At 54.3% G+C, this 25,580-nt stretch overlaps 3 protein-coding genes across 6 annotated transcripts; 2 read left to right on the top strand and 1 right to left on the bottom strand.

Annotated features, from left to right (window-relative positions):
- Window positions 1-39: 39 nt before the first annotated feature.
- On the bottom strand, window positions 40-13,010 carry DCTN4 (dynactin subunit 4). Of its 3 annotated transcripts, none has more exons than XM_074916293.1 (14): window positions 12,845-13,010; window positions 11,150-11,220; window positions 10,564-10,742; window positions 9,617-9,660; window positions 8,768-8,875; window positions 8,147-8,167; window positions 7,125-7,198; window positions 6,676-6,788; window positions 5,248-5,357; window positions 4,296-4,369; window positions 4,018-4,072; window positions 3,423-3,530; window positions 2,932-3,029; window positions 40-2,232 (listed from the first exon to the last, which is right to left on the bottom strand). In XM_074916293.1, the coding sequence occupies exons 1-14, from the start codon at window positions 12,977-12,979 to the stop codon at window positions 2,019-2,021; spliced, it is 1,404 nt and encodes a 467-aa protein (XP_074772394.1). In that variant the 5' UTR covers window positions 12,980-13,010; the 3' UTR covers window positions 40-2,018. The 3 variants fall into 3 exon arrangements, with proteins under 3 accessions (XP_074772394.1, XP_074772396.1, XP_074772395.1); XM_074916295.1 differs by lacking the exon at window positions 12,845-13,010 and adding an exon at window positions 11,986-12,324; XM_074916294.1 differs by lacking the exon at window positions 8,147-8,167.
- A 110-nt stretch (window positions 13,011-13,120) lies between these two features.
- Window positions 13,121-16,866, top strand: SMIM3 (small integral membrane protein 3). Of its 2 annotated transcripts, none has more exons than XM_074915990.1 (2): window positions 13,121-13,237; window positions 15,843-16,866. In XM_074915990.1, exon 2 carries the CDS (start codon window positions 15,844-15,846, stop codon window positions 16,021-16,023), a length of 180 nt encoding a protein of 59 aa, XP_074772091.1. In that variant the 5' UTR covers window positions 13,121-13,237; window position 15,843; the 3' UTR covers window positions 16,024-16,866. The 2 variants fall into 2 exon arrangements, with proteins under 2 accessions (XP_074772091.1, XP_074772090.1); XM_074915989.1 differs by lacking the exon at window positions 13,121-13,237 and adding an exon at window positions 15,073-15,149.
- A 5,193-nt stretch (window positions 16,867-22,059) lies between these two features.
- On the top strand, window positions 22,060-25,006 carry GPX3 (glutathione peroxidase 3). Its single transcript, XM_074915666.1, has 5 exons — window positions 22,060-22,265; window positions 23,369-23,522; window positions 23,739-23,856; window positions 24,006-24,105; window positions 24,203-25,006. The coding sequence occupies exons 1-5, from the start codon at window positions 22,179-22,181 to the stop codon at window positions 24,437-24,439; spliced, it is 696 nt and encodes a 231-aa protein (XP_074771767.1). The 5' UTR covers window positions 22,060-22,178; the 3' UTR covers window positions 24,440-25,006.
- The last annotated feature ends 574 nt before the right edge of the window (window positions 25,007-25,580 follow it).

Below are 25,580 nucleotides of genomic sequence, written 5' to 3'. Positions count from 1 at the left end.
ATTTCTAACGAACCGCAGCGTAAGAACTAACGCAAAGAATCCGAGAGCCACGTTTGCTTTATTGAAGGTCACTACACGACGTCAAGCAGTAAGGCAACAGTCGCCTGTCAGGAAGGGGCAGACAATGGGGAGCGCGCTCCGGGGAGCGGGGACAGACCGGGACACACCGACACCTTTCCTATCGCCTACAAGCACCTACGGGGAGGGAGAAAAAAAAAACAAACCAACAAACCTCACCGAGCTAATTTTACCGCTCACAATATCCTAAAAATCAATGCACCTTTTTGTTTTCAGTGAGAAACGGAGTGTTGAGGTGCAGGTCATCAGCCCCAGCATGACCCCAGGCGGCGGTTCGAGGCCTTGGTCAGCCACCGTCCCGTCTCCAAAAGGCTTTTTTCCACCTTAGTGTCACAAGTGTAGCAGCTATTTTGGCTACTGAAGAGAAGTCACAGCCAAAAGTTAAGCACTTTGTTATCTGGACAGGTAAAGCTGCAGCAGGCGCTAGCACTAGAGATTAACTATGAACTACAAATCTTAAACTCATGCTGTACTCTGTGTGTAACCTACACGAAGTTGTAAACGTGATGCCTCGCCGTGCTGAGACCCGCTGCAGGACGTAGGCTGTAAGGCACGCCTTCGCCCGGGCACACCAAGGCAGGTTTCTCATGCTATGGGAGATCGTTTTTGGGTGGCGCACCACTGCCTCCCCGGAGAGCAGGCAGCCCCATCCTGCCCTCCTGTGCAGGTTTGCAGCTCCGGGCTGGCAGAGCCATGGCACGAGTGTCTCCAGCAATAGAGAGGTGGCTGGCTGGCATATTCAAGCCTTTCCCAGCAAAACAAGCCCATCCAAAACATTTAACAAAGGTCAATGTCTGAACTGGGAACACTCTGTGGGGAGAGTGATCTCACCCACGTGCACTAAGCTATGCAGTTACTAGCAATTCAGTATCCTGGATACACTGCTCTTAATTACTGATTTTAGCTTGGACTACAGCCAAATTACACCCCAGATAAATTACCTTATGGTACAGTGTATGCTAGTTAACATGTAACTCTGTCCACCACTTCCCTCCCACCCTAACTGGAAAAAGATAAGAGTACAAACTCCAAGAGCCTCTGTAGTTTTATGACTACCAGACCTAATCTTAACTCTCTAGCTTGCATATGCTGATCTCTACCCTTATTAATACATGTTAATAGATCTGAAGGCTGCCAGGCAGCCTCTCCAGAGCATCCCTGCCTCAGCCAAGAGCTGTAGCAGAAACAGAATTCCCAGCTCGCAGGGCATCACGCTACCACACCCACCTGTGACACGGCGGGCTGACAGCAGGCTGGGTTGCCAGTCACATCCATGGACACTCACAGGACACTATATGTTTAGTTTAAAGGCAAACTGATCATTTCCTTTGTGAAAACAGATCTATCACCTCAGCTAAGCAAGCTACATACGCCAGAGCAGTAGGGTTCTATGTTCCAACCCCCCACAGCTGAGGTATCGTACAAGGAAGCAGAAAACCAAAAGAAAGCATCGTGCTGCTGCCAGTAACTTGCCAATAACGCAGCAGACACAGCCACCTCCTGAAACGGTTGTTCAGGAAGGGCGTCGCTCTGTTGGAAAAAGAAGTTGTTCATATGAGTAGGTAACGCATCAGATTTGTGGGCTAACATGAAAAAAAACCAAAAGGGTTCTTTTCTGTTGATAAAATTCAGCCAGGTGTCGTGCAAATCTGGAAAAAGTGAGATCTTTCTCTGTGCTGAAACACGTGCTGCAAGTTAAAACTAGCCTGTGGCGGTGTGGGGAAGCAGAGCGGTAGTCAGTGGGCACTACGACAAGAGGAGAGAGAACAAACCATCCCAAACCACAGCACCCTCAGCCACCTCCCTCGCGGCCCGGCTGGGGCCCGTGGCGCACACCCACACATCACACGGGAGCCCTCGCAGAACGTTTCAGCCGGTGCTTTCCTCACTGTGACAGTCTGTCCTGCGGCCAGCCGTTGGGGCACAAGCGTCGGGAGCGTTTATGGGAGCACTGGACCGAGGCTGAGCTCCACGTGATGGGTGAGCCAGATGACCTCAGAGGTATGATCACCTTCCTCGCTGGGCCGAATTGGAGCAGCAAGGTTTTTAAACTCGTGCTTCATCTTGAAACTCACGGTCACTTCGCCCTCTTCTTTCTGTGGGGTGACCTTGATGAAAACTCCCACCTTATTGGCTTTTCTGAAGGCAATAACGCTGCAAGGCAGAAAACAAAAGAACACTGGGTCAGCCAAGTTCTCCCACAACTGTTCCAAGAGATTTATTCTGACACCACCCAAGAGGGATGCTCAGTTTACAGCTGAATATGCCCTGCCAGAACAGATGCCTGGGTTTGTAACTTACTCCCTGCGGCTTTTTGCAGGGGACCCACAGCCTCTTCTGTCTCACGATCAGAACGTGGGTACCCCCCTCTATGCTGACTGCTGCTGGCTCATCCATCAAACAAAACATGCTACTGGTGTTATGCACCCAGAGCACAATAGGGAAGGGCCACAGTGCACAGCTCTGGCTGCAGGACATATTCCATTTTGAAGGCTGTAGGCAACTCTGTCACACACCCTGCTGCATAGTTCTCACCGCTGCCATGAACCCACTCCTTGCGAAGGGAAGGATTACACAGAGTACTCCTGGAGAGAATTAGTACCACCACCTATAACTCACACCTTGCCTCAAAGGGAAAAATGTCTCCTGAACAGTCCAAACTACAAGCAGAAAGATTTGCAGTGCTGATCTCTGACCCCCCCAAAAATCACCACCACCCCCAAAAAGAAAATCTGAAAAAAAAAAAACAAAAAACAAACCAAAACATGCTGAAGACAAAGAGAAGAGTGAGTTACTTAGTTGAAGTGCCAAGTTTTTAAGGAACAGGTTCCCCACAAGACAGACGACACTCACTCAGGGTCATCCTGGAAGTCTTGAGGCTCTGCCAGCTCATCATATTCTGCCGCAGCATCTTTGCCAGCCAAAATAAGCTCCTTGGGAGGAACTGCCACCTGGAACAGAGCACGAGGAGAAGCAGCCTTTCAGCACCGATCACCACCTACACTGTGAGCAGGAGAAAGCCCTCCCCTTCTGCTTTACTATGGCTTAACAGAAAAGTGATTCATCCTCAGCTTCTCTCCACCCTGGTACCACCTGCTTACCCCTCCACCAGTGAAATCACGTATTTCTCCTTTGGGTTCTGGATCTCAGTGAACAGACACAATTTCAAAATACTTTCTAGGCTGATGTTTACATTGGTGAGTGGCATTTAAGCTCCAAGGAGGAAAATGCATCACAGTCAGCAGGGACTGAAGCACACATAAGAAGTGTGACCTGTGGCAGGATAAATGGGAGTGAAAAGCCTTGGAAGAGGCCAGGGCTCACACAGCAGGAGGGTACAATACCTTGGCAGTGCTGTTGATGTTGTCAGGGTCTCCCTCCTCACACTCCAGCAGTGTGACATGTGTGATGTTCTCCACTGGATTGGTCAGAGTCAGGAGGACTTGGCTCTCCTGGGGAGATTCAAGAATCACAGTTCAAGAATCAATTACTCTTAAAATTCATTGTTACTGTTAGCATCTCCATCTTCTGTGACTGATCAACACCTTCAAAAATTGCATCATGTACACTCAAGGGATGGATAGTGAACACCCTCAGTCTGCAAGGAAGGTGCCAATGCCGTGCAGTACTCTTTCTTAATATAAGAAATGCGTATCTTTGGAATCTAGCCAAGATCTCAACCCCACACCTTTTATTCTTCAGATATTGGCATGCGCTTGTGATGTGGGACATCACACTGCACACTAATCTACTCATGCAGAGTGACAAATACATGCAGTGTTATTCCAACCACTCCCTTAAACCTTGAACTCTCTCTAAATGGAGTAAGTGAAGCCCTCAGGCAGCACCACACCGTGTCATCTTCCAAAAAATATCCCACATCCACAACTCCCAGCTGTGCCTCACCCTAAAACGTTTCTAGAAAAAAAAAGTACTGACCTTCATGTAGCGCAGGTTGGGAATAGACATGATTCTCACTTCAGGGATATAGTTACTACAGCAAGAACAAAGCAAATAACCATGATGGACATTTTAGAACATCAGGAAGCAAACCTACTACAGATAAGCTGAATAAATTAAAAAGGTGATTACACCACCCTAAGAGATGACACAATCATACAAGAGGTCAAATGAAGAGTACAAAAGAAATTAAAATAGAAGGCATTAACTAAGTATGGATAGGTGATTGCTCTCCCCAGTCCCCTTATCTTACTTACACAGCAACCAGCTGGATCTTGAATTTGATAGATGTTGGATTGAATTCTGGTTTGCTCAGGTTATGTTCACATTTCTAGACACAGATACGTTAGTCAGCACCAAAAGACAGTGTGCAGTCACATACTGAAGAATCAGAGCTGCAAGCACCATGCCACTAGCCATGACATTACCAGTCTCTAGCACAGCACACATCTCGGGGTGCATGTAGCCATAGCTGTGTCAAGCTACTGATTTGGAACAGGCTTAAAAACACTTTGACAGTCACTGACTGCAGCAGGAAGAAGGCACAAATACCTAAAAGCCTTTAGATTTATGCTCCAGAATCCTCCAGAACATTACTTATTTCTGAGAAAATATCCTGCATTCTGCATCTTAAATGCTTGTAAGATTATTGCTCCATTACTCTGGGAACTAGACAAATATCCCTGCTTCACTGAGAAAGCAGGCAGCTTTTTGAAGACCATGTAGTAAGTCAACAGCAGAACCTGGATTTAATTCTTGACTATCTTTGCTTCTCAGCCCTCTGCTTTTCTTCTCCAAAATATCCCATTTCTCTAAGGGCATCTTCAGTATTCTGCACTGCCTCTCACTAATTGTGTTAGTTGACTTGATTTTTGTCTTTAGTAATAGCAGAAATTTTAATTCTGACTGTACTGGCAGCCTTTTCCAATTCCTTGGCTAAGCAGAGCACAGACCCCTGCACAAACCCACCTTTCTATCTTTATGCATCTTTGACAATGTTGTCCCCCTTTCACAATCTTCATCACATCAGAGATGTGAGAGCCTCCCTCATCTCCCAGTGCTGTCACCAGTAATTTGGTTGAGAACTTTCAGCAACCAGAAGCATTTGAACAGCTTCTTTTAAAAATACAGAGCCCATTTCCTGCAACCCAAGTTCTATGAGCCTAGAAAAAAAAAAAAAAATCTCTGTTTTTGTATTTAATTAGCTACCCGACAGCGCAGTGAACGCTTGATCAGGAGGTGCTTATGACGTGGGTAGAGCTGGGAAGCGCAGATCGGCTGGAAGTCAGGCTGCAGCAGGCGCTGACGCAGAGTTGTCACTGGGTGCACAATGGAAAGCAAGACCAAATTAGTGTCTCACTCATGCACTGAAACTAGATTGTAAATATATGCTGGCCTAAGAGCAAGTGTGCTGCTCAGACATGCTACAATCTCCAAGAAACTTAATTTCACCTGCACTCGGTAATTCAGAAACCACTGGCAAGTATCACCATTTCTAACAGTGAACAAATGAAAGGTAAAAGTTGTATAAAGGGCTGCCCTGACTGGGCACAGTAACACAAGAGCAACGTCAGTGCCAGCCCAGGAGAAACAGGGGACCCTGATCTCTATTCAAAGCTCAGCTGGGGTGGAAACAGAATTCTGTAATCATCCAAAAAGTTCTTTCCTGCCAAGGGCAAATGGGTTTTCACAGCTTTGTTACCCTCACAGCTGGGTGCTGCATGAGTAGAGTATACAGCCTCTCAGCAAGGAGTTTGCGTAACTCAGTCTCACGCACAGAATTAGTGACTACATAGTTCCTAAGGCAAGGAGCTCCCAGCAGCCAAACTTCCCGTGGGTTTCTCCCAAAAAATCAGGCTCCTCACTGTTCCCAGTATCTAAGAGGCAGTGAGCCACCTGGCAGCCTTTCCTTCATTGCAGGGAACCACGAAAATTCATCATCTTTACCATCATCGTACTCTCACAACAAGTCTCAGGAGAAAAGGAGACTAAGATGATCTACTCCCTTCCATAAACCTTTCATGAATTAATTAATATGGGCAGACTTTGTAGGCCTGCAGCACTATTGAGAACATCTGTCCCACTTAGAGCCACCTCAGCAAGACGTCCAGATTGCTTCCTGTACCTGCTGTTTTATCCCATTTGCTCCCAAGTTTCATGGACCAATTTACAATATTTGTGATTAAATCATGAGACAGCTAAATAACTGGCAAGCTTACACAAGCTGTTCCAAGCTGATGTCAACGTAATGCGCAACTGTTACTTAACAGGTCAGTTTTGGTTCCAACTCCCCACCAGCTCAGCTATGTCCTTGTTTCCTGCTATTATTTGAAAAAGGACATCAGCTCTTTTCTCCATCCAAAAGTTGACACTTCACATGAAGAGAAATTAAGGTCAGTGAGAAAATGAAACAACCGTTAAGAAGCCTGATGTATTTGGCTCAGCTTTCCACGTACAACATGAAGCTGAGGGTGCATTCAAAGCTACCATACAAAAACTCACAAATTTCCCACCATTTCACCCCTGCATAAAAATGACTAAAATCTCAGGCTATTAGGAATCCCATGGACAAGTTTCCAGGCACTGCCCATGTTATAAAACGTAAGGGCAAAAAGTGGCGGAATATGAAGGTGTTACCTTCCGTCAGATTGATTGGTCTTGTGTAGTAATCCTCAGGAAGAGGCTCCACTTCTTCCACTGCATCAGCTGGCTCAATCTTGATCTCCTTCTGGTCTTCTCCTTCTTTCAGGCTGAAGTAAAGTGAGGGACAACTCGGTCATAAAATATGGCACATGCGCTCTGACAGAGAGCAACGGCAGCAACCACATTATAACACAGAAGGTGGCGAGAGCTGAGACTGCACCGGGATGTGAGCAGTCACTTGTTTCTCTTAAGAGAAAGCAAAGCATCTGAAGCTGCTGCACAGCGACGCCCGAGGATTTGACGTCTCTCTAACCTCCAAAGAAGAAAGCTCCTTTCACTGCTATCTGGCAGTATGTTCATCATTTTTCTGAAGTTGCTTTATTGCTCTCTTGCCTACACCTCTTATCCTTCCCACAGAGGTTAACCCCAACACTTATACTCACGAGAGTCCAGCGAGGGCACTGATCGGTGCTCCGGGCCTCTGGCGTTGAAGCCTGGTTCCAAGGCCATATTTATCCTACAAGGAAAAAAAGTCTGTCAGCTTCAGGCTTGCTTCCTGCCAGGACAAGAAGACCTACTGCAAACTCATCCTTTGAGCTGCATGACAAGCATAGGGAGACAAGCAAAGGAAAGCAAAAAGGGAAAGGTATTCAATGCTTCCCAAGATTTTTTTTTTTCCCCTGCTCAAACTGTTAGTAAGGAGAAAGCAATTACCACTGCACTGCAGACGGGGAGAGACAGATGTATGCGGCTACTGCTTACAGAGCTTTTGCTCTTTCCTTAGATCACCAGCCTGCACTACTGACACATTTTCCCTTGATCTTCTCTTTGGACCAATTGCATGTCAAAGTAGTGCAGAATGAGCTCAACTGCCAAAAGAACTGGGTCAATGTGGATACGCATCCATCTGAAATACCCTGTAGCACTACTCGAAGCAGCTGGAAGGTTCAGACTCCTACAAACCTTGTTACCTATGGGTCTCTCTTGCCAGGCACCACCAACTGGCAGGAACAGCTGAGCTGCTCCTCAGCTTTCTATAGCTGAACTGTACAAAGGGTGCTTGGAGGCAGAAATCTTCCTTCTGGGCAAGACTGAAAATCTGAATTCTCATCAAACAAGAAATCTGAGCATCAGCCTACCCTGGTGACTTTTCAAGGATCAGAAGATTAATGTTAGTGCCATTTGCCTCAGGCAGACAGATGGCTGTGTCTGAGCCAAGCTTTGTGAAGGACTGCTTTTCAAGTGTACATTACTTACCCAAAGACACTGCCCTGCTTGTAAACTAACAAAAAATATTTTTTTTGGTAACAAATGTTACCCTCTAACTAGTTAGCCTTCATGTGTGGTCGCTCTAGGCACATCCAAGTCACAGGCCCTGAGGCAAGGTGAAGAGTAGGTTCTGTTACTCCCTTTCAGTTGGTACCATGAGAGCTTTAACACCAGCAGAAACTGTGAAAAGACTTACCACTACGTGTATAGTGTGTTGCTGCGGAGAGCCCCCAAAATAGCAGCAGGTAGCAACGGAGACAAAAAATGCAGCCATAAGACACAAGCAAGGGCACAGAGCAAGCACAGTTAATTGAGAAGTAGCAAGCATATGCAGAGTCACCCAGCTAAACAAAGTAAGTAAGCATTTACCTACCAGTTAAAATAAACAAGTCATTCAGGCCACAACCAAGTCTTAAGGTTCATTTCAGTTGAGACTTCATGCAGAAAAGTGCCAGACAATCCTGATCTAACTGTTCCCAAGCTGTGGCATGCAGCTGTCCTGAGAAAGAGCTACCACTGGTACTGCGAGTGCAGTTGCACTACATTTCAATGCTGGATAACATACTCCTTTGCACGGCAAGGGTAAACCCTGCTGGCGTTATCAGAGAGGGTATCAGAGAGTGAGACAATGTAATACACAGCAACGGGTGTAAAACTACTTGTCCCTAAAGAAACCCATGTGTCCTAGCACATTTTCTTCATGCTGTTCTCAATAAAAAAAGCTGAGCAGCCCTATCATGCTACCAACTATCTAATCTTTCAAGCTGAGGCTGTTGTGAACCACTTCTGCTCCGAGAGCACTGTACTCCCAGCTCACCGAAAAGGCCAGGGGCATGTAGTTTCGGCGTCGCACCAGCTTCTTTCGGTCCCGCTCAATCTTCTCTTTCTGAGCCAACTGCTGGTAGTACTCAACCAGTTTGTTAATCTGGAGGGATAAAATGGAACAGATTCCCAGTGAATGGGGAACAAATGCCAGACCAGCTGCAGTATTTGTTTGTGAACAAGCTGGGGTTCCTGCTACTTGTTTCACTCTGTTCCTAGAACCAGCTCTATTTTGAAAGATAGATATTAAAGAAGTCTGCGTGTCTTAACCCACACCGTGGGTGACAAACCGACCCCCCTTTGGGAATGACATCTATTGGAGAGCAGTGTCCAATTCTTACTTTGCAGTTAGGCAACTGAGACTTTGTTCACACATCTGCCGTGACTGAACAGAGTTATGTCACACGGCCAAAACCAAGCAATTTGGATTAGTGGGGAAAACATCATTTTTTCCCCGCTGAGGCTGATCACATTTAGTGTAGAGCCTTAACTAGTGACAGGGAAGGGTAGTAAAGGTGCAGTTCTGTTTTCCAGATCCTAGACACGCTCTTGGTCGGAAAACAGCTTTTGTTCACATACATACGCAGCATATTCATTGGTGCTGTTTTAACAGCACTATTAGATATGATGTCTGCAAATGAGTTTCTTCTGAAAAGGAGATTTTATACTGTGACATCCACGGGACAGCCTCTAAGAGGCCTTCCTTCCACTGAATTCAGTCAAGGTGGAGATTAGGAACTGTTATCTGAAGGATTATACAGATGCAGAAAAAGTGATTGAGAGGGCCTGGGCTCTTTCTTAGCTGATTCATCTCAGCCTAAGCTCAGCTTTCCCCTTCACTCACCCTCTGCGTGTGAGGATTCTCCGGCTCCTGCCAGCCACCACTAGCTGCACAAGAAAGAGAAAATAAACAGTCCTCAGGAGAAGATTTCCAGGCTCCACACAGAAACCACATCTACACCCAACTATCTTGGTTTTACTCGTTAAATATAACATTCCCTATTTTTGCTACACCTACCACTGCCATTCTTTAGGTTCATGCCTGCACAAATACACACCTCTGAAAGATTTTCACAAGCAGGTTTGGGCCGAAGGTGCTTCACCAGCTTTTATACTGTGTTTTCAAACAACTGCTGTTTGAGAGATACTCAGAACAGCACCAAGAGTCACATTAGCAACAGACACATGAATTTACAAGAACTCTTGTTACTGGCTGTCCATGTCCCTGCATCTTCAGCTCCCAGTCTTCACTCTGTGACTTCAACACTGCTTGGTCTACTCAGCCCCATTTCTGGAGACCAACAGACATTTTCTGCATGTCCTATGCACCAAAGAACAGATGAATGCTATGTTCCAGTGCCGTCATGAAGAGAAAAACTAAGTACAAACACTCACTAGCAACTCTGAAATAAGCCTAAGTGAACATAAGTGACAGAAAATAAAGTAGATATTGATGCTGTCAGACTGAGTGGCTTCAAAGTCTCTGAAGGTACACAAACAAGATCTCAACTGTGGAGAGAATGCACCAACTAAAAATACCCCTTGTCTGACAGCTTTCTCACTAGTCATGTACGAGCATGGAAGTGGGTTACATGTTCCACTAACTCATCTCAGCTCTTCAAAGCAAAGTTCAGCAAAACTGTTTTCCTGTGAATTTTGAGCTGTGACTCCAAACCTAGACCGATATTATGTATGTTGTGTAGCCAGAAACTAATCTGATTATCTGTTGCCTCCAAAACACATACTGTGCTCCTGCTGTCATGCAGTTTTTTGTCTTTGATTGTCACTTACCAACAGACTTGTCTGCCATGCCAACATCCCGGGAAGTCCAGCGGCAAAATCCACAGGCCAAGTAATACGCTTTCTTCATGGTAGTCTTGGCTGGGTCATCAGGGAGTGGAGCAGGAATGCTCGTGGCCCGAGTGGAAAGGGTATGCATGCAGCAGGGGCAGTCAAAGCAGTTAGCACACCTGTGAAAAGGAAGGTCTATAAGACAGCACTCTGACAAGGGTCCCAGGCTGAGGAGAATGTTCTCAACAAGCAAATCAAGATTAAACCAACAGACTTTTATCTTATGCAACAGCATTAGGAAAAAGGGTGACACAGCCATCAGTGGGAACAGGAGTTAACATAAGAATGGCAACAGTGAGAAATACTGAGTGATACTGAAAAACCCTTTGTATTATGAGAGGGTCATAAAGCCTAAAATACACAAGCTACATTATGGGAAGACACTTATTCCCCAAAACAGAATAAAAGGTAACAAGAATGGATGTAATTTTTGAAGACAGTTTCAGATAAACACTGTCAGGTGTTGATTAAAGAAGGAGCTGTATAAAATAGGGACGCTTAATGAAAAAAGTCAAAGCAACCTTACCTATTCTTTTTCAGCTTGGCTTCAGCTGAAGGCATGTTTTCCAGGCAGCTGGGGCAGTAGTGAGAGTCCACCTGATGAACAAGACAGTCACATCACGCTTCCTGGCACATGTTTGTCTAGACAGCACGGTGGCAGCAGCCTGAAAGTCTGCCGCGCGATTTAACAAGGCTTTCTGTCTGGCAACAGACAGGTGAAGTCAGGGAAGCCTAGAGACATTTTTTGGTATCTGAAATCTTAGCCCATCTCAGCCAGATTTTGATCTTTAATAATGTAAGTCAGAAGGTTTCTTAAACCAGGATAGATTAAAATATTCTGCCTAGTAAATGAGAAATGGACAACTGGGTGTTGACCTTTTGCAGTTACCAGAATTTCATTTTTCAACTTGAACAACATTCTGTTTTCTATTTATGTCTAAATTTATGGTGTTCTTGTAGTTACACTGGTCAGATACAAAACGTTTTCTGAAATGTATGTGTATCTGTCTGCTGTCATTGTCAAGTCCTGCTCAGACGAGGGAGACAAGTGACTCCCATCTCTCACAGTCACAAACTAATTTTGTCAGTTAAAACAGTAACAAGAAAGGGGTCCTCTTCTTGAGGAGGAAAATAAATCAATTATTAAACATGGAAAGGCACAATGACTACACTCCTCACACTATAACGAATTCATGATGGATGCAGCATGGTGACAAATCTATTCTCTACTCTTTGGGGGCTTTAACACTTCCAAAGAGATTATCTCTTCTGAGATCTGGGTTGCATGAGCATTCTTTTAAGGTTTTTCAAATCTATCATAAATTTCTTAATTCACCCAGACTTCCACAAAATCAATTTTACCAGTTTCAATAGGGCAGCACTCCTGGCAGGCCCTCACGCACCGGCAGCCTGATGATAATCTGCATCTTAAGGCTCCAGCCATTCCTGGACAAAGAACAAACCTTCCACAGCAGAAGTCCCACTGTATAACCTGGGGAAATGTTTGTCCTGGTGGAAATAAACTCACACCAAACACTCTCAGCCCCGACTCCATTCCCAAAAGCAGTATGATGCTCTCCGGCCTCAGCACACCGCCTTGCCAGAAGCGTGGGGTTTGTTACTTCGCTGCGAATGCCACCACATCCAGCAAATCTCGGGAAGCCTTGGGGGCCGTCCGAGAGCAGTTCTCCCCCGTGACACAGCACCAGACCAAGCTCAGGTTTTTCCCCACGGAGGGGGGGGGGGGGGGCGTCCCTGCCCCTCCCCGGCCGGGCCCGATGGGGATGTGTGTGTGAGGGGATCCTTGTGCCCCCCGGACAGGCCTTGCTGAGGGCTGGGGCTTCCCTGCTCCCCGGCCGGGCCGCTCCCACCCAGCGGCGCCCTATGTGGGGGGGCACATCCCCTACGAGGGGGAGCCGCCCCTCAATGCAGCCCCCACCCCTAGGACGCGCGCCTCAGCCAATCACAGCTCGAACTCCACCGACGGACAGGCGAGCCGAGCCAATCCAACGCAAGGCACCACCCCTTCCCTCATCCTCTGCCAATCCCCCCGCTCCATGGAGGCACCGCTGTGCCCACCCCTTAGCCGCACTACCGACCAATAGCAAAGCAGGCAGCGCGTGAGCGGCAGGAGAGCCACCCAATCGATGCGCGCAGAAAGGGCAACGTCCCGCCCCATCCCACCCGGGCTGCGGGCGCGGCGCGGCCGGGCCGCCGTTACCTCGTGCGAGACGCACTCCAGGGAGCGGAGCTCGCTGCAGTACCGGCAGAAGTACAGCTGCGACAGCGGCGCCCGAATCTCCTTCTCGCCGCGCACCAGGTACAGCACCCGCTCCGACTGCAGCAGCGACGCCATCTTGAGAGGGGGGCGGCCGCCGCCGCGCCGCCGTCAGACGTCACCGCGCTGCCCCGCCCACGTGACCCCCGCGGGATGGGGCGGCGGCGGCTGCAGCCTGGGACGGTGTTTCCTTCGCTGCCCGCATTCCCCTCTGAGCCCACGAGCGGCCAGACTGATTCCCGCACCCCAGAGATGGTTTCTCTTGAGTCTTATGGTTGCTAAGATGGGATCCTGACAAAAACAAACATCCTTGTGCAGTGGGATCATCAGAAAAGCGTGAGTTCTCCACGCAGTCCCAAGCACAAATGCAGGCTGGGTGATGAGTGGATGGAGAGCAGCCCTGCGGAGGAGGATTTGGGGCCATTAGCAGATAGAAAACTGACCGAGCCAGCAATGTGCGCTCGCAGCTCAGCAAGCCACCTGTGTCCTGGGCTGCATCCAGAGCAGTGTGGGCAGCAGGGCGAGGGAGGGCATTCTCCCGCTCTTCTCTGCTCCCATGAGACACCCCCCCCTGCAGTGCTGTGTCCAGCTCTGGGGACACCAGCATCAGAAGGACACAGACCTGCTCAAGCGGGGCCAGAGGAGGCCACAAATATGCTCAGGGGGGCTGGAGCACCCCCTGTGAGGACAGGCTGAGAGAGTTGGGGGGTTCAGCTGGAGAAGAGAAGGTTCCAGGGAGGCCTTAGAGCAGCCTCCCAGTAACCCCCAGGGGCTGCAGGAAAGATGGGGAGGGACTCTTGATCAGGGGGTGTAGGGATGGGATGAGGGGTGATGGTTTTAAACTGAAAGAGAGTAGACTGAGATTAGGTATAAGGAAGAAATTCTTTGCTGTGAGGGTGGTGAGGCCCTGGCACAGGTTGCCCAGAGAAGCTGTGGCTGCCCCCTCCCTGGAAGGGTTCAAGGCCAGGTTGGACGGGGCTTTGGGCAACCTGGGCTAGTGGAAGGTGGCCCTGCCTGTGGCTGGGGGGTTGGAACTGGATGGTCTTTAAGGTCCCTTCCAGCCCAAACCATTCTATGATTTCTATGTTGTGCTGTGCTGTGTATCAAGAGGGCAGAGCCTGCATTAGCAAACCACTCTGGTTTGCTACTAGGCTCACTGCCCAGTCATCTGTCACGGCCTGGCCTGTGGCATCGCTTCCCCATTCTCACCCCCATATGCTTGGTCCCCACAGAGCCTCTTGGCCTCTGCCCACTGCTTGCCTGTGTGGCTCCAGAGGAAACCCCTGCCCACAAGGTTCCGCTCTGCTTGCGATAAAAACCCCATGTGCTTTTTATCCGATAGCAGCAGCTGGAGGGAGACACACGGTTGGGGTGTCAGAGAAGAGGCTGCCTGCTGGCTGGCTGCCTGTGCACTGCTCTGGGGGAGCGGGGAGCTGCATGCCTGGGAAGTGCCTAGAGGCCAGGGGTGTCTGAGAGCATGTGGTAGTGGTTTCTACCACTATGACTCTGTCGCTTTCCCCCAAGAAAGGCAGGGGACCCAAGAAGGGTGCAGTGCAGGTGACACTGTGCGGGAAAATCAGAGCATCCCACCTTGCTTCCCAGGGCCAGTCAGGAATTGCTGCTGGCTTTGCCCTTCAGCATCACTGACAGAGCAGAATAGTCCACTGGGCAGCAGAAACACCATTCCCAGCCAGTGGGCCGAGGTCTGCCACCTCCCTGGAAGTGCTCTCTGCTTGTGTCCATGTGTATCAACCCTGCTCCAAAGCCCTGGGGAGCGCTGGCTGGCCCCTTGCTGCCGGGGTTTTATGGAGGCTCTCAGCGTTTTGCTTTTCCCTCCTGCCCCAGGCCTCAGAGCCAAGTGGGTGCATGTGAGCCCTACAGTTGGTGAGGCAGGAGGGGAACAGGGCAGAGGAAAAGCCCTTTATTCAGCTGTTACGCTGTGAAATGTCCCCACGGTGCTTCCCTGGCACCTGAGACCTCTGGGTTTGGTTCCTGATGGCCTCCCCCAGTGGGACCCCGTCCTGGGGCAGGGGGGGGATGTGCAGGAGTGTGCTCTTGCTTTAGCCTGGTGCAGAAAAAACGGCCTGCTTGCTCTGCCCTCCCTTCCCCTTCTCTCCCTCCCGTCCCCCCTCCCCTGCCGCCCCCCGCGGGCCGGGCCGGGCGGGGCCGGGCGGAGGCTCCCTCCCCCGGCGGGGATCCTGCTGCTGCCGCCGCTTCTCGCCGGAGCTGGAGCCGGGCAGCGCCACAGGTAGGGGGGTGCGGGCGGGCAGGCAGGGCTGGCAGAGCAGGCAGGGCTGGCAGGGCAAGCGAGGCAGGCAGCTGCTGCCGCCTCTCCCCCGCAGCGGGGGCTCGTCCCCCCTCTCCGCGGGCTGCTGGAGCCTGGGGCGGCTGCGGGCGGGCCGGGGGGGTGCTCAGCCCGGTGCTCTCTGTCGTTTCACTCAGCTGCCCAGGCCGGTGGAGGGCGGCTGTGGGACCTGTGGAGGGGTGGTCGGAGGAAAGGCAGCGAGGAGAGGTGCCCAGGTCCGTGCCCTGCTGCTAATTAAGTCATTAATACCGTGACTCAGCAGGAGGCACCGCGGTGGGGGTACAGGAGGTGTGAGGCTCTCCCGAGGCAAGGGGGGCTCCGGCTGTCCCGGTCCTATCGTTTCTCCATCCGGTGACCCGCTGGTGGCTTTGCTCTTTAACAGCAGTTGCAATTAACAGGGAAGTTTTTCCCTGGGCTTTTATCCAGCTGCATCAAAGCACTCTATAAATCCTGGGGCTTCTCGAAGGAGCCTTTACCAAAGCTCTTTGCTCTCAGAGGAGCCCAAGGCCAAGGCTGGATGTGGCCGCGGGGGTCTCCCTGGGGACAGCAGCGGGGTGCTCAGAGCAATGGGGGGGTTTCTGACTATGGGAGGGATGGAGAGAGCTTCCCTGTCTCCCCTCTCCTTCTCCCTTGCAGGATGGACCTCTCTGACCCCACAGGTCCTGCCGCCCTCCCCAAGCACATCCTGGACATCTGGGTCATCGTCTTGATCATCCTGGCCACCATCCTCATCATGACAGCCCTGGTGCTCTGCCCAGCCACTGCCGTCATCATCTACCGGGTACGGACTCACCCCACACGCAATGGCATCGTGTGAGGTGGAGGCAGAGGCAACGAGGGACAGCCAGCTCGCTGGGCAGGGGCCCACAGCTGTGGGACCCTGTACTGGGGACCCTGCAGAGCCCAATGGGGCACCCCGAGAGCAAGGGAGAGATGAGCAGGAGCTGGGGTGGGCCGGTACCCAGCTGCCTGCCCCTGAACCTGGCTCTCACTGAGTGAACCTGTTGCATCCTATTTACTGAGCTCATGGGGACCGTCAGGGAGATGGTGGCCTGAGCACCAGCGGGGAGATGTGTGACTTTGCAGACATGTCCAGCTAGAAACAACTCGCTCCCATGAGGCAGGCAGGCTGGTCTTGCCTTCACTGGTGACTGTCTCCTCCCAGGCAGGCAGCAAGAAGTGGAAATGCCTGGCAAAGTTATTTCTTCTTTGGAGTCTCAGCTGTTGGGGTGATTGGGAAAGAAGGGTCAGAGCAAGATGGATGTGACTTCTGATTGTGCGTTCAGAGACTCGGCTAAAAGCATCGGTGACAGAGCCTGTCCTGGCTGCACAGCAGATGTGCAGCTGGCACCAGTTTCTCCTCTGTCAGATACCTGCTGAAATTGTAGGAAAACACTATGGGATGCTTGGTTCCTCTGGGTCTTGTGGGGCAGACAAGTGTGGGCAGCTCCTGCCAGCCTGCCTGCCCACACGCCGGCTGTGCTCAGTGCTCCTGCCGATGGTGAGGGCCCACATTTCTGGCCCTGTTGGGGGGATCTGTATGCCCCTTGCCTGGGCAGGCAAAGCAGGAGGAGCAGAGGGGCTCATGCCCAGGCGGTGGCAGGGGACCATGTGAGCTCCTACATTGCCCCTTCCTACGAAATAAATGGACTTTATTCTACATGTGAGCATGTCGTGCTGCTCTGTCCACACCGCAGATGGTGTCTGGGTGCCCATGTGTAGGATCTGAGATGCTTTGCAGCCTCTCCAGAAACCCTCCCCACGCTGACATCCTGCCACCACCTTGGCTCGAGGCCCCCAGGGTTCTTGCCCAGCCTTTGAGCCCTCTGGCCGCAGCCCTGTGGGGTGCACACTGCCAGCCCGGCCCCACACTCCTGGGGTGCAGACCCAAATCTGGCTGTGATAGCAGCAGCAACCATCAGACAGCGAGCAGGAAGGGTCCACAGGGACTTTTTGACAGCAGCAACAGTTGATTTTCTCCTGCTCGGGTGACCAGAATCGCTCCCTCCCTGCCAGCCTCTTGCGCTGGGCTCCGGCGTGCAGCAGGAATCCTGGGGCTGAAACGGCATCCAGGTGACTCACAGCGATAAGTGTCATGAATAATGCGATGAATATGTCTGGGATGTGGGGAAACACTATGGTGATGCTGGTGGGAATTGTTTAAATTCTCTGTTGGTGTTGGAAACCCTGCATCCCACCCCTGTACAGGGGTTCCACGACAGCCGGCACTAGGTTTGCTTTTGGCGTTGGGGCTGGAGGGGCAGGCGATTCCCAGGGAAGCAGGACCTTGGGTGAATGCCTCCCATCCTGGGGAGGGAGCCCAGCACGGGGACGCAGCCCCTGGAGAACAAAACTGCCTGCGCTGGAGCCGTGGGCTGCGGTTGTGCTGGGGAGGAAGCAGACGTGCATTCCTTGCCTGGCCCAGAAACAAATTTCGAGCAGTTGTCTCTCTCTCTTCCCCTCTCAAGTTGCAGAATTTGAGGCAAATAACCAGTTATTGTCCTGTTGTTCCCCCTCTCTCCCTCCCTCGCTGGCACGGCACTGCGGCGGCAGCTGGAGGAAATCAGGGCTGTGCTGGGTGGGAGCAGCCCCCGCTCTGCCTCCCCCCGCCGTGCTCCACCCCAGCGTCCCTTCCCTGGGGACACCGTCGGGTGGGGGGACAGCCAGCGGCATCTGGCACCAGGAACCGGAGCTGAGCAGCTTCGCTGTAAGAGGAATAGGGAAGAAACCACAAATATCGGAGTGGTTTGAGAAGGAAGCCTGGTTTGGAGCAAAACACCCGAGGAAAAGCATGCAATCCCCCCTGTCCCTGCAGCCATGCCCGGTGGCTGTTTCCACCTCCCCGTGCCCCTTCTCATGAGCAACCGGAGGGGGGCAAGAGGTTTCCTTTCATGGTAGGAGTTTTCTGTGAAGTTTCAAGCCCATGGCAAACATTTCCAGGAAAGGTATTGCAAAGCCTTGGAAAGCCTCATCACAGCAACAAACTGCATGGAGCAAAATGGCAGTGGGGGGAGAGAGCAGGGAGAAGCTGGGACATTTTTAAAGCATGGAAATTGGGTGTATGATTTAGACTGACGTGCACTGTCGAGTTGGAAATTTGTCCTCCAGGACTAAGCAAGATAAGCAAATCCCCCCGCAGCCCTGACTGGTGCCTGAACAGTGCTGGAGCTCAGAGGCAGCATTTTGCGTGGCATTTTGCCGAGGAAAAATGCCTTTTCCTGCCCGTTGGGGAGCGGGTCCTGCAGTGGTGACGCTGCGGCAGGCAGGCGCGATGTGGGTGCTGGGGTGATTCAGCATCCTCCAGGATGTTTCCCTGCCAGCGCTGGTGGGTGCTGGAGCGTGGTGGGAACTGGCTGCCAGCCCCTGGGGACTGCTGCTGGGGGAGCTGATGCTGGCTGCCCCGGCGGGGACAAGGTGATGCAGGGTGCTGGCTCTCGCCTCTGGGCAGCAGCAAGGGCCATGCCACGGATGTGAGCACCCGGCTCAGCTGCCTTATCCCTGCTGGTTGGGACATCGGGGACCCCATGGCTCGTCAGGAAGGTTGTGGGGAGCCCCAGCGGCAACTGTGCAGTAGGAGCCGACCCAGAGCATCTTGGGTGTTGTGGGGGAAGTGTTGCCTGGAGCAACTGCTGATACAGGGCCCAGACACAAGCCCCATGGCCTCACATGGAGATTTATGGGGTCCCAAACTGCCCTCTGCACTGCAGGATGCAGTGGGGGTTCTGGGAGCACATCGCAAACATCATGGCTGGTGGGGTCATCCTTCCCCAGCCTCAGGGAGGAGCAAATAATTGCAGGAGCACTCAGGGAGGACTTCTCATGTTGGAGGGGAGAGCAGCAGCACTCAGTGGGCACCCATCTCCCCTCCCCTGCTCAGCATTGGGTGGGGGCATTGGGCCGGGGGCATTTCTGCAGAGGGCAAATCTTTTCCTGGGAGAGGAAAGGATGGGGATGCTGGAGGGGGCAGCACCTGCAGCCATAGCCAGGGAGGTGCAGGGGCATTTGGGGAGGGGGAATCCGTGCTCCAAAGGGTGCTGAGCACCATGCCCAGCAGGGAGGCTGCTGTCAAGCCCGGGCAGCACCTGTGGGAGCACATGGGGGCTGAGGCAGGGTGGCAAGGGCTGGGCGAGCTGCAGAGGTGGCAGTGTGAAGGAAACCTGGCACCGGAGGAGCTGGGGCCTCTTGCCTGACAGAGCTTGTTTTGCTTTCGCCTCCTGTTGCACACCTAGAACAAAAGTTCAGAGGTTGCCCTGGGATTGATGCCATGCCAGGCTGCCAAGAAGGAAATCAGCGCTGCTGCCAGCTGGGGTGATGCTGCCTGCCACTGCCCGAGCCCCTCTCTGCCATCCCTGGCACGCTGCTGGCACTGTTCCCACCGCTGGTTTCATGTCCCCTGTGCTCACCATGGCCCTGCAGCCTGGCGCGAGGTCTCTGCAACCCCCAGCCTGTGGTCTGGGGACAGCTGGGGAGGTTGGTGGCAGCGGCAGCATGGCGGCCAGGGGGCTGGAAGTGCCTGGCCTCTCGTCCCCGGACTCCTGCCAAACATCTGCAGCAGGCGGGGGCTGGCTCCAGCCCAGCTCTGGTGGAAAAACAACCGAAGAGGGAGGCTCGTGCAAGGGTCAGCCCGCCCAGTGCGCCTGCCATTTGGGGTGGGGGACCCTGATCTGTCAGGGTGGAGCAGCACACTGCCCTCAGACAGTCTTGCTGGAGCCCCTGGCACCCTCGGCTCTCCTGTGCTGCCTCTGGCATGGCACAGCATAGTGGGGACACTGGGTGACATGCCCAGGGTTCCACAGAAGCTAAGTGGCAGAGGTGGGGTCCATTGACTGTGTCTCATTAAATTTTCCCTTGTTCCCCACCTCCACCAAGGCCAATTTGGCACCAGGTCCCATGGAGAAAGGGTTCCCTTATTTTTATTTTGGTTTTACAAAAATGCAGTTCAGAAGTGGCTCAGCCTTTTGCTGCATGTGGTGGGGATCAGGGACACGTGGAAGGGACACAGCCACACTGTGCCACCATTCCATGTGCCTCACTGCTTCTCCTGGCCCCAAGTCCCTGTTAACCACGGGAAACCCACCAGAGCCCCATGCAGGGAATGAGGGGATATAATTACAAGTGGGTGGCTGTTCCTATGGTGGGAACTATGGGCACAGGGAGCACAGCCCCAAACAGCTCCCAGGCTCTGTCCTGGGAGGTGGCTCAAGCCCTGGCTGGGGTCAGCACCGTTAGCTTGCTGGGGAGCATGGCACCGTGCTGAGGAGTGTGGCACCGTGCCGGGCACACACCAGTCCCTGTTAGAAGCAAGATGCTGTGAGGTGTAGGCAGCGTGTCAGCCAGGAACAGCAGACCCATGGCCCTGTAGCCCCAAATCTCCCCAAAGTCTGGGAAGTGGGTGGGAGGGTCGAGCCCCTGGTTTTGGTTCCCACAGGCTCCCCGGTTTTGGCAAGGAGCCGCCTCGTGCTGCCCATGGCCATATCTGTGAGGGAGGACTGAAGCATCCCTGCGGCTAGCCCAGCCATTGGCATGTTGTGTTGGGCTCAGGGCAAGCCCCAGGGAGCAGCTGAACATCTTGGGGATTTGCTTGAACCTTGGGGAGCACCCCACACCACCCGGGGACCCACGCCAGGGCAGGGCTAAGTCACTTACCCAGTAGCAGTGCAGGTTTAAAGCTTGAGAAACACTGCCCTTGATGGAGAGACCTGCAACTCCCCCACTCTGTGGGTTCCGCCGGTGCCTGGGGGATGTACCCGATCCCCAGCCCTCCCATGTCAGCTGAGGCTGTACTTGGAGCCTGACAACATCATCAGCCTTTCTCAGGACACAGAGTTCCTGCCAGAGAAGGACACGGGATGGGAGATTGCTCCCAGCCTCCCCCAAGCCCACGGCCTTGCTCCCATTCCCTGGCAGTGTCTCCAGCAGCCGGCTTGGTGACAGGGCCCTGGCAGGCCTGGCCCTGCTTTCTAGTAAAGCCAAACTTTGTCCTGGCACCCACGGTCCCCCGGGGGCTCACCCGCTGCCACCCCGTCCTGCCCTCTGTCCCGCACCCCAAACCACAGCCTCCCCCCAGCTCTCCTCCAGACAGTTAATTCTCATATCAACTAATTTTTTTTGCAGCATTTCAGGGAATTTACACCTCACCACGGATATTTCCCTTGGAGCCAGCCCAGGGTAAATGTTTGCATTCCCCGGGTATGCAAACAGAGCCCTGGAAACTCCTGCCCCTGGGGCCACCAAGGGCTAAGGGACAGCAGTGCCCTGCCCTTGGCCACAGCAGGGTCACCATGGGGCTACGGTCCCCCCATCCCCAGCATAGCCCCCCACCCTGGCAGGGATCCTACTCCAGGGGTGCTTCTAGGATCACCCTAATTTTCTGGGCTGCAAAGAAGCGAAGCTTCATCAGCCCTTCCCCACCTGTGAGCAGCACAGCTGTGGGAGGGGGGGACACCGGACCCCAGCCCAGCCTCCCCGGGGATGCTGCAGGTTTGGTCCCTGCTCCTCGGGTCCCAGCACCCCATTCAGGGTGTGTGGGGGATGTCACCTCATCTGGGTGCCCTGCGCAGGGAGGGACCATTGCCTGGCACCTCTCCCACCGTGTGGGTTTTAATCCCCAGGTGCTCAGTTCATAGAACACGTTGCATAAACCCCGGCACCTGCGGCTGCCCCGTGTCTTCGCGGGTGTCCCACGTCCCTGCCATGCCGAGGTGCCAGCATGGCACTGTCACCCTCCTCCTCCCCTCGCTCCCCCCGTCCGTCCCCGCGGCGCGGTGTCCGTCCCAGGGCCCACACGGTTAACGCAGCCCTCGGCCCGTCCTTCCTCCCGGCGATTGGCTCCCCCCCGCTCAGCCCAGCAGCTATTTCTCGGCTGTCGGGCTCGGAGGTGGCAGAAGGCGACAGGGAGAGGTGTGTCCTCCCCCCACCGCTCTCCCCCGGGGGTCTGAGGAGGGGTACCTGCACCCCACGCCCGGCCCGGCCATGGGGGGCTGGTCCCGAAACGCCTGGATTTTGCCCCTTTTCTTGGCTGGGCTCGTCCAGCCGGGGCAGAGCCAGGAGAGGGAGAAGGTAAGAGGATGGGGGGGGGGGAGACCCCCATGGGGGCTGCGGGGAGTGGGGAGGGGGGGTGTGGCACCCTGGGGACCCGCCTGTCCCCAAGGCTCGCTGCAGAGCGCCCAGGGGCAGGAGTGGGGCACGGTGGCCCTGTGACACCCCCCCCAGTCCCGGTGCCTGGATCACGGGGGGATTTTTCTGGGCTAATTCTTGCAAGGGGGAATTGCTGTCCTGGGGTTGGGGACAGAGGGGGGACAGAGCCTTGTCCCCGCCCCCAGTGACCCCCATAGGGGCAGAGCACGGGTCTGCTGTTCCATGCAGTGTCCAGGGGGGTGCACCCATGTTTGGAGGGTGCGGGAGCTGCTGTGTTCCCCCCAGCCCGGCAGGCAGTGGGCAGGGGTGACTGTCACCCCTGGACCCCCGGCCAGCGAAGCAGAGCCCTGCCACCAGGATCCGGCCCCATGGAGGCTGAGCTCCTCGGGCATAGCCCCTGTGACTTTATCTGCTGCCAGCTCCCAAAATAGCCCCTCGGTGGCACTTGGGTGAGCCTGGGGCCCTGATGGGAACAGGAGATGTGGTCCCCTGGGTTAACCCCTGCAGCACCGCAAGCAGAGGCTGCTCCACCCCGGCCCTTCCCTGCACGGGTCTGATCCAGCCTCGATCCTTCTCTTGCTTGGGCCCGGCTTGGCTGCTCCGTGCTGTTCCTGGGCACCCCGGGAGGGGTGTGTGCAGGGGTGGTGGGGTCCTGCCTACTCACAGCCCCGGGGAGGCTGGGGCTGGTCTCCCCCTGTGCTGACACACCAGCCCAGGCTGTTTTCCAGCCTCTCGCCTTCCTGCCTGACCCTGGCCGGGTAAACATCCCTCCAGCTGCAGCCAGCCCCCTTGGCCAGGCGTCTACATGTGTGTACACGCATGTGCATGCAGAAGCCAGCCTGTCCCACCACGGCGACCTTGGCACGCGGGAGCCTGGCTGCTGCCAGCGGCATTCGGGGAAGGAGACACAACGCCGGCCAGGGCTGGACCCATGGCGCTGGTGGGCGTGGGGGTGCTCTGGGGCACGTGAGTGGGGTGGCTGGAAGCCCCCAGGTTGATCCCATGGGATGCTCCTCGCCCCACAGGTGAAATGCTACGGCTCAGTGCAAGGCACCATCTACGACTACGGGGCCCTGACCATCGACGGGGACGAGTATGTCCCCTTCAGGAACTATGCGGGGAAGATGGTGCTCTTCGTCAACGTGGCCACGTACTGAGGCCTCACCCTGCAGTACCTTGGTAAGGGTCCCGTGGGGCAGGGGCACCCCGGGGGACAGGGCAGGCAGCAGAGGAGCAGGTGGTGTCACCCAGGTGTGCACCCATGGTCTGTCCTGCCCCGGGGTGCTGGGGAAGGGGCAATGCCTGCTTCCCAGGGGATGCTCCGAGGGGGTTGGTGTAGGTGTGGGGGTAAGGCCAGTCCCCGGCTAACCCATCCCTGGCTCTGCTTGCATGCAGAACTGAATGCACTACAAAATGAGCTGGGGCCCTACGGGCTCGTTGTCCTGGGCTTCCCCTCCAACCAATTTGGGAAGCAGGAACCTGGCCAGAACTCAGAGATCCTCCCCGCGCTGAAGTGAGTACTGTGGCGGGGGCTGCAGGGCACCTGACCCCCCTCCCAACCTGGGGCTGTGGCTCCCAAAAGCATGGGGGACTTGGGGTTCCCCCCCTACCGCTGTGCAGCATTGAGCTGCATGTGCATGGCACCCTGCTCATCCCTTGCAGGTATGTCCGGCCTGGGGGTGGCTTCGTCCCCAACTTCCAGCTCTTCCAGAAAGGGGACGTGAACGGGGCCAAGGAGCAGAAGGTCTACACCTTCCTGAAGGTGGGTGCCATGGCAAGGTGGGGATGAGAGGGCAGCACCCAGCTTATTTTTTCAGGGTGGGGGGCAAAACAGTGATGCCCTGGCCTCCTTGTTGCAGAACGCCTGTCCCCCAGTGGCGGAGGAGTTTGGAAACCCCAAGAACCTCTTCTGGGAGCCTCTGCGGAACCACGACATCAAGTGGAACTTTGAGAAGTTCCTGGTGGGCCCCGACGGCGTGCCCGTCATGCGCTGGTACCACCGCGCCAACATCGCTGTCGTGAAGAACGACATCATCGCCTACATGAGGCAGCAGCAGCAGCAGCAGCAGGAACAGCAGCAGGAACAGGACCAGTAGAGGCTGGGGCCGCCGGCCTGAGGGGTGGCTTCTCCCTCCTGCCAGCCTCCCCCCCTGGTTGCTGCAGGGCTGCTCCCCGTCCTGTCCCCACCCCAGGATGCTCCCCAGCAGCAGGAGGCAAACACCAAACCCACACGCTGCCCCCTCCACTGCTCCTGTCTCTGGCACCCCCCAGCCAGGATACTGGGCTGGGCAACCCTGTGGCAGAGACCTCAGCAATGGGAGGGGACATTTCCCAGTAATCTTGTGTGCCACCTCCAGCCCCAGTGCTGACATCTCCTCCTGGCCCCCAGCTTGTCCCCCTGCTCCTCCACCCCACCTCACCGGGCAGTGGGAGGACGCAGGGGCTGGCTGCCCCCGGAGCAGACGACCATGTCTCCATGAAGGCTTGGCCCGAAAGCCCCCGGCGTGGGCTGGGCCTGGCCTGATCCTGCCGGGCACGGAGCAGCTCTTCAGTGCATTCAAGCTGCCCGTGGTCCTGGCCCAGAGACGTGCTCCTCTCCTGGCCAGGGGCAGCCAGCCCCTCACCCCCCACCATAGAAATACCAAATAAAGGCTCTGCAAACACACAGCCCCACTTCTTGGGCAGGGATGGAGGGGCAAAAAAGAGTGGAGGGCACAGCAGCCAGCCTGGAAAAACTTTTTTCCAGGGCAAATACTAACAGAGATTTATCATCACAGCCCAGCCTTTGGGGAGAGGATGGGTGGGTGGTGGGTGCAGAGCACAGTGGGGCAAAAGGGGCTGGGAGCGGGAAGCAGTGCCCAGCCCTCAGCGAGTCGCATGCCAGGGTGCTGGGGCTCCGGCTGTCATGCACATGACAGCCACACTTACAGAAATAGGGTGGGTGTTGTGTTTTTTCCCCCATCCAGACACACAAGTTGAAAGATGGGCCAAAAGACCACTGCTGAAGTGCAAGGCAGAAGGGGGAGCAGGGGTTCCCCTGCCCTGGCACAGGTGGGGGGTAGGAGAGGGGCTGATCCCACCGCTCTGCGGGACATGGGGGGGTCTGCATTTGGGGCAATAGAACCTGGGGTGCCCCAGTGTTCCCACTGTGCTCGCTCTGGCCCTGCAGCTCCACCTGAGCACATAAGGAGCAGCAGCCCTGGCATCCCTCCCCATCCCCACACAGAGGCCACCCCG

Source organism: Athene noctua, chromosome 12, assembly GCF_965140245.1.
Source record: "Athene noctua chromosome 12, bAthNoc1.hap1.1, whole genome shotgun sequence".
In the NCBI taxonomy this organism is placed as follows: domain Eukaryota; kingdom Metazoa; phylum Chordata; class Aves; order Strigiformes; family Strigidae; genus Athene; species Athene noctua.
The sequence above is the reverse complement of the archived record's forward strand: the minus strand, read 5'-3'. Positions and strand labels throughout refer to the sequence as shown.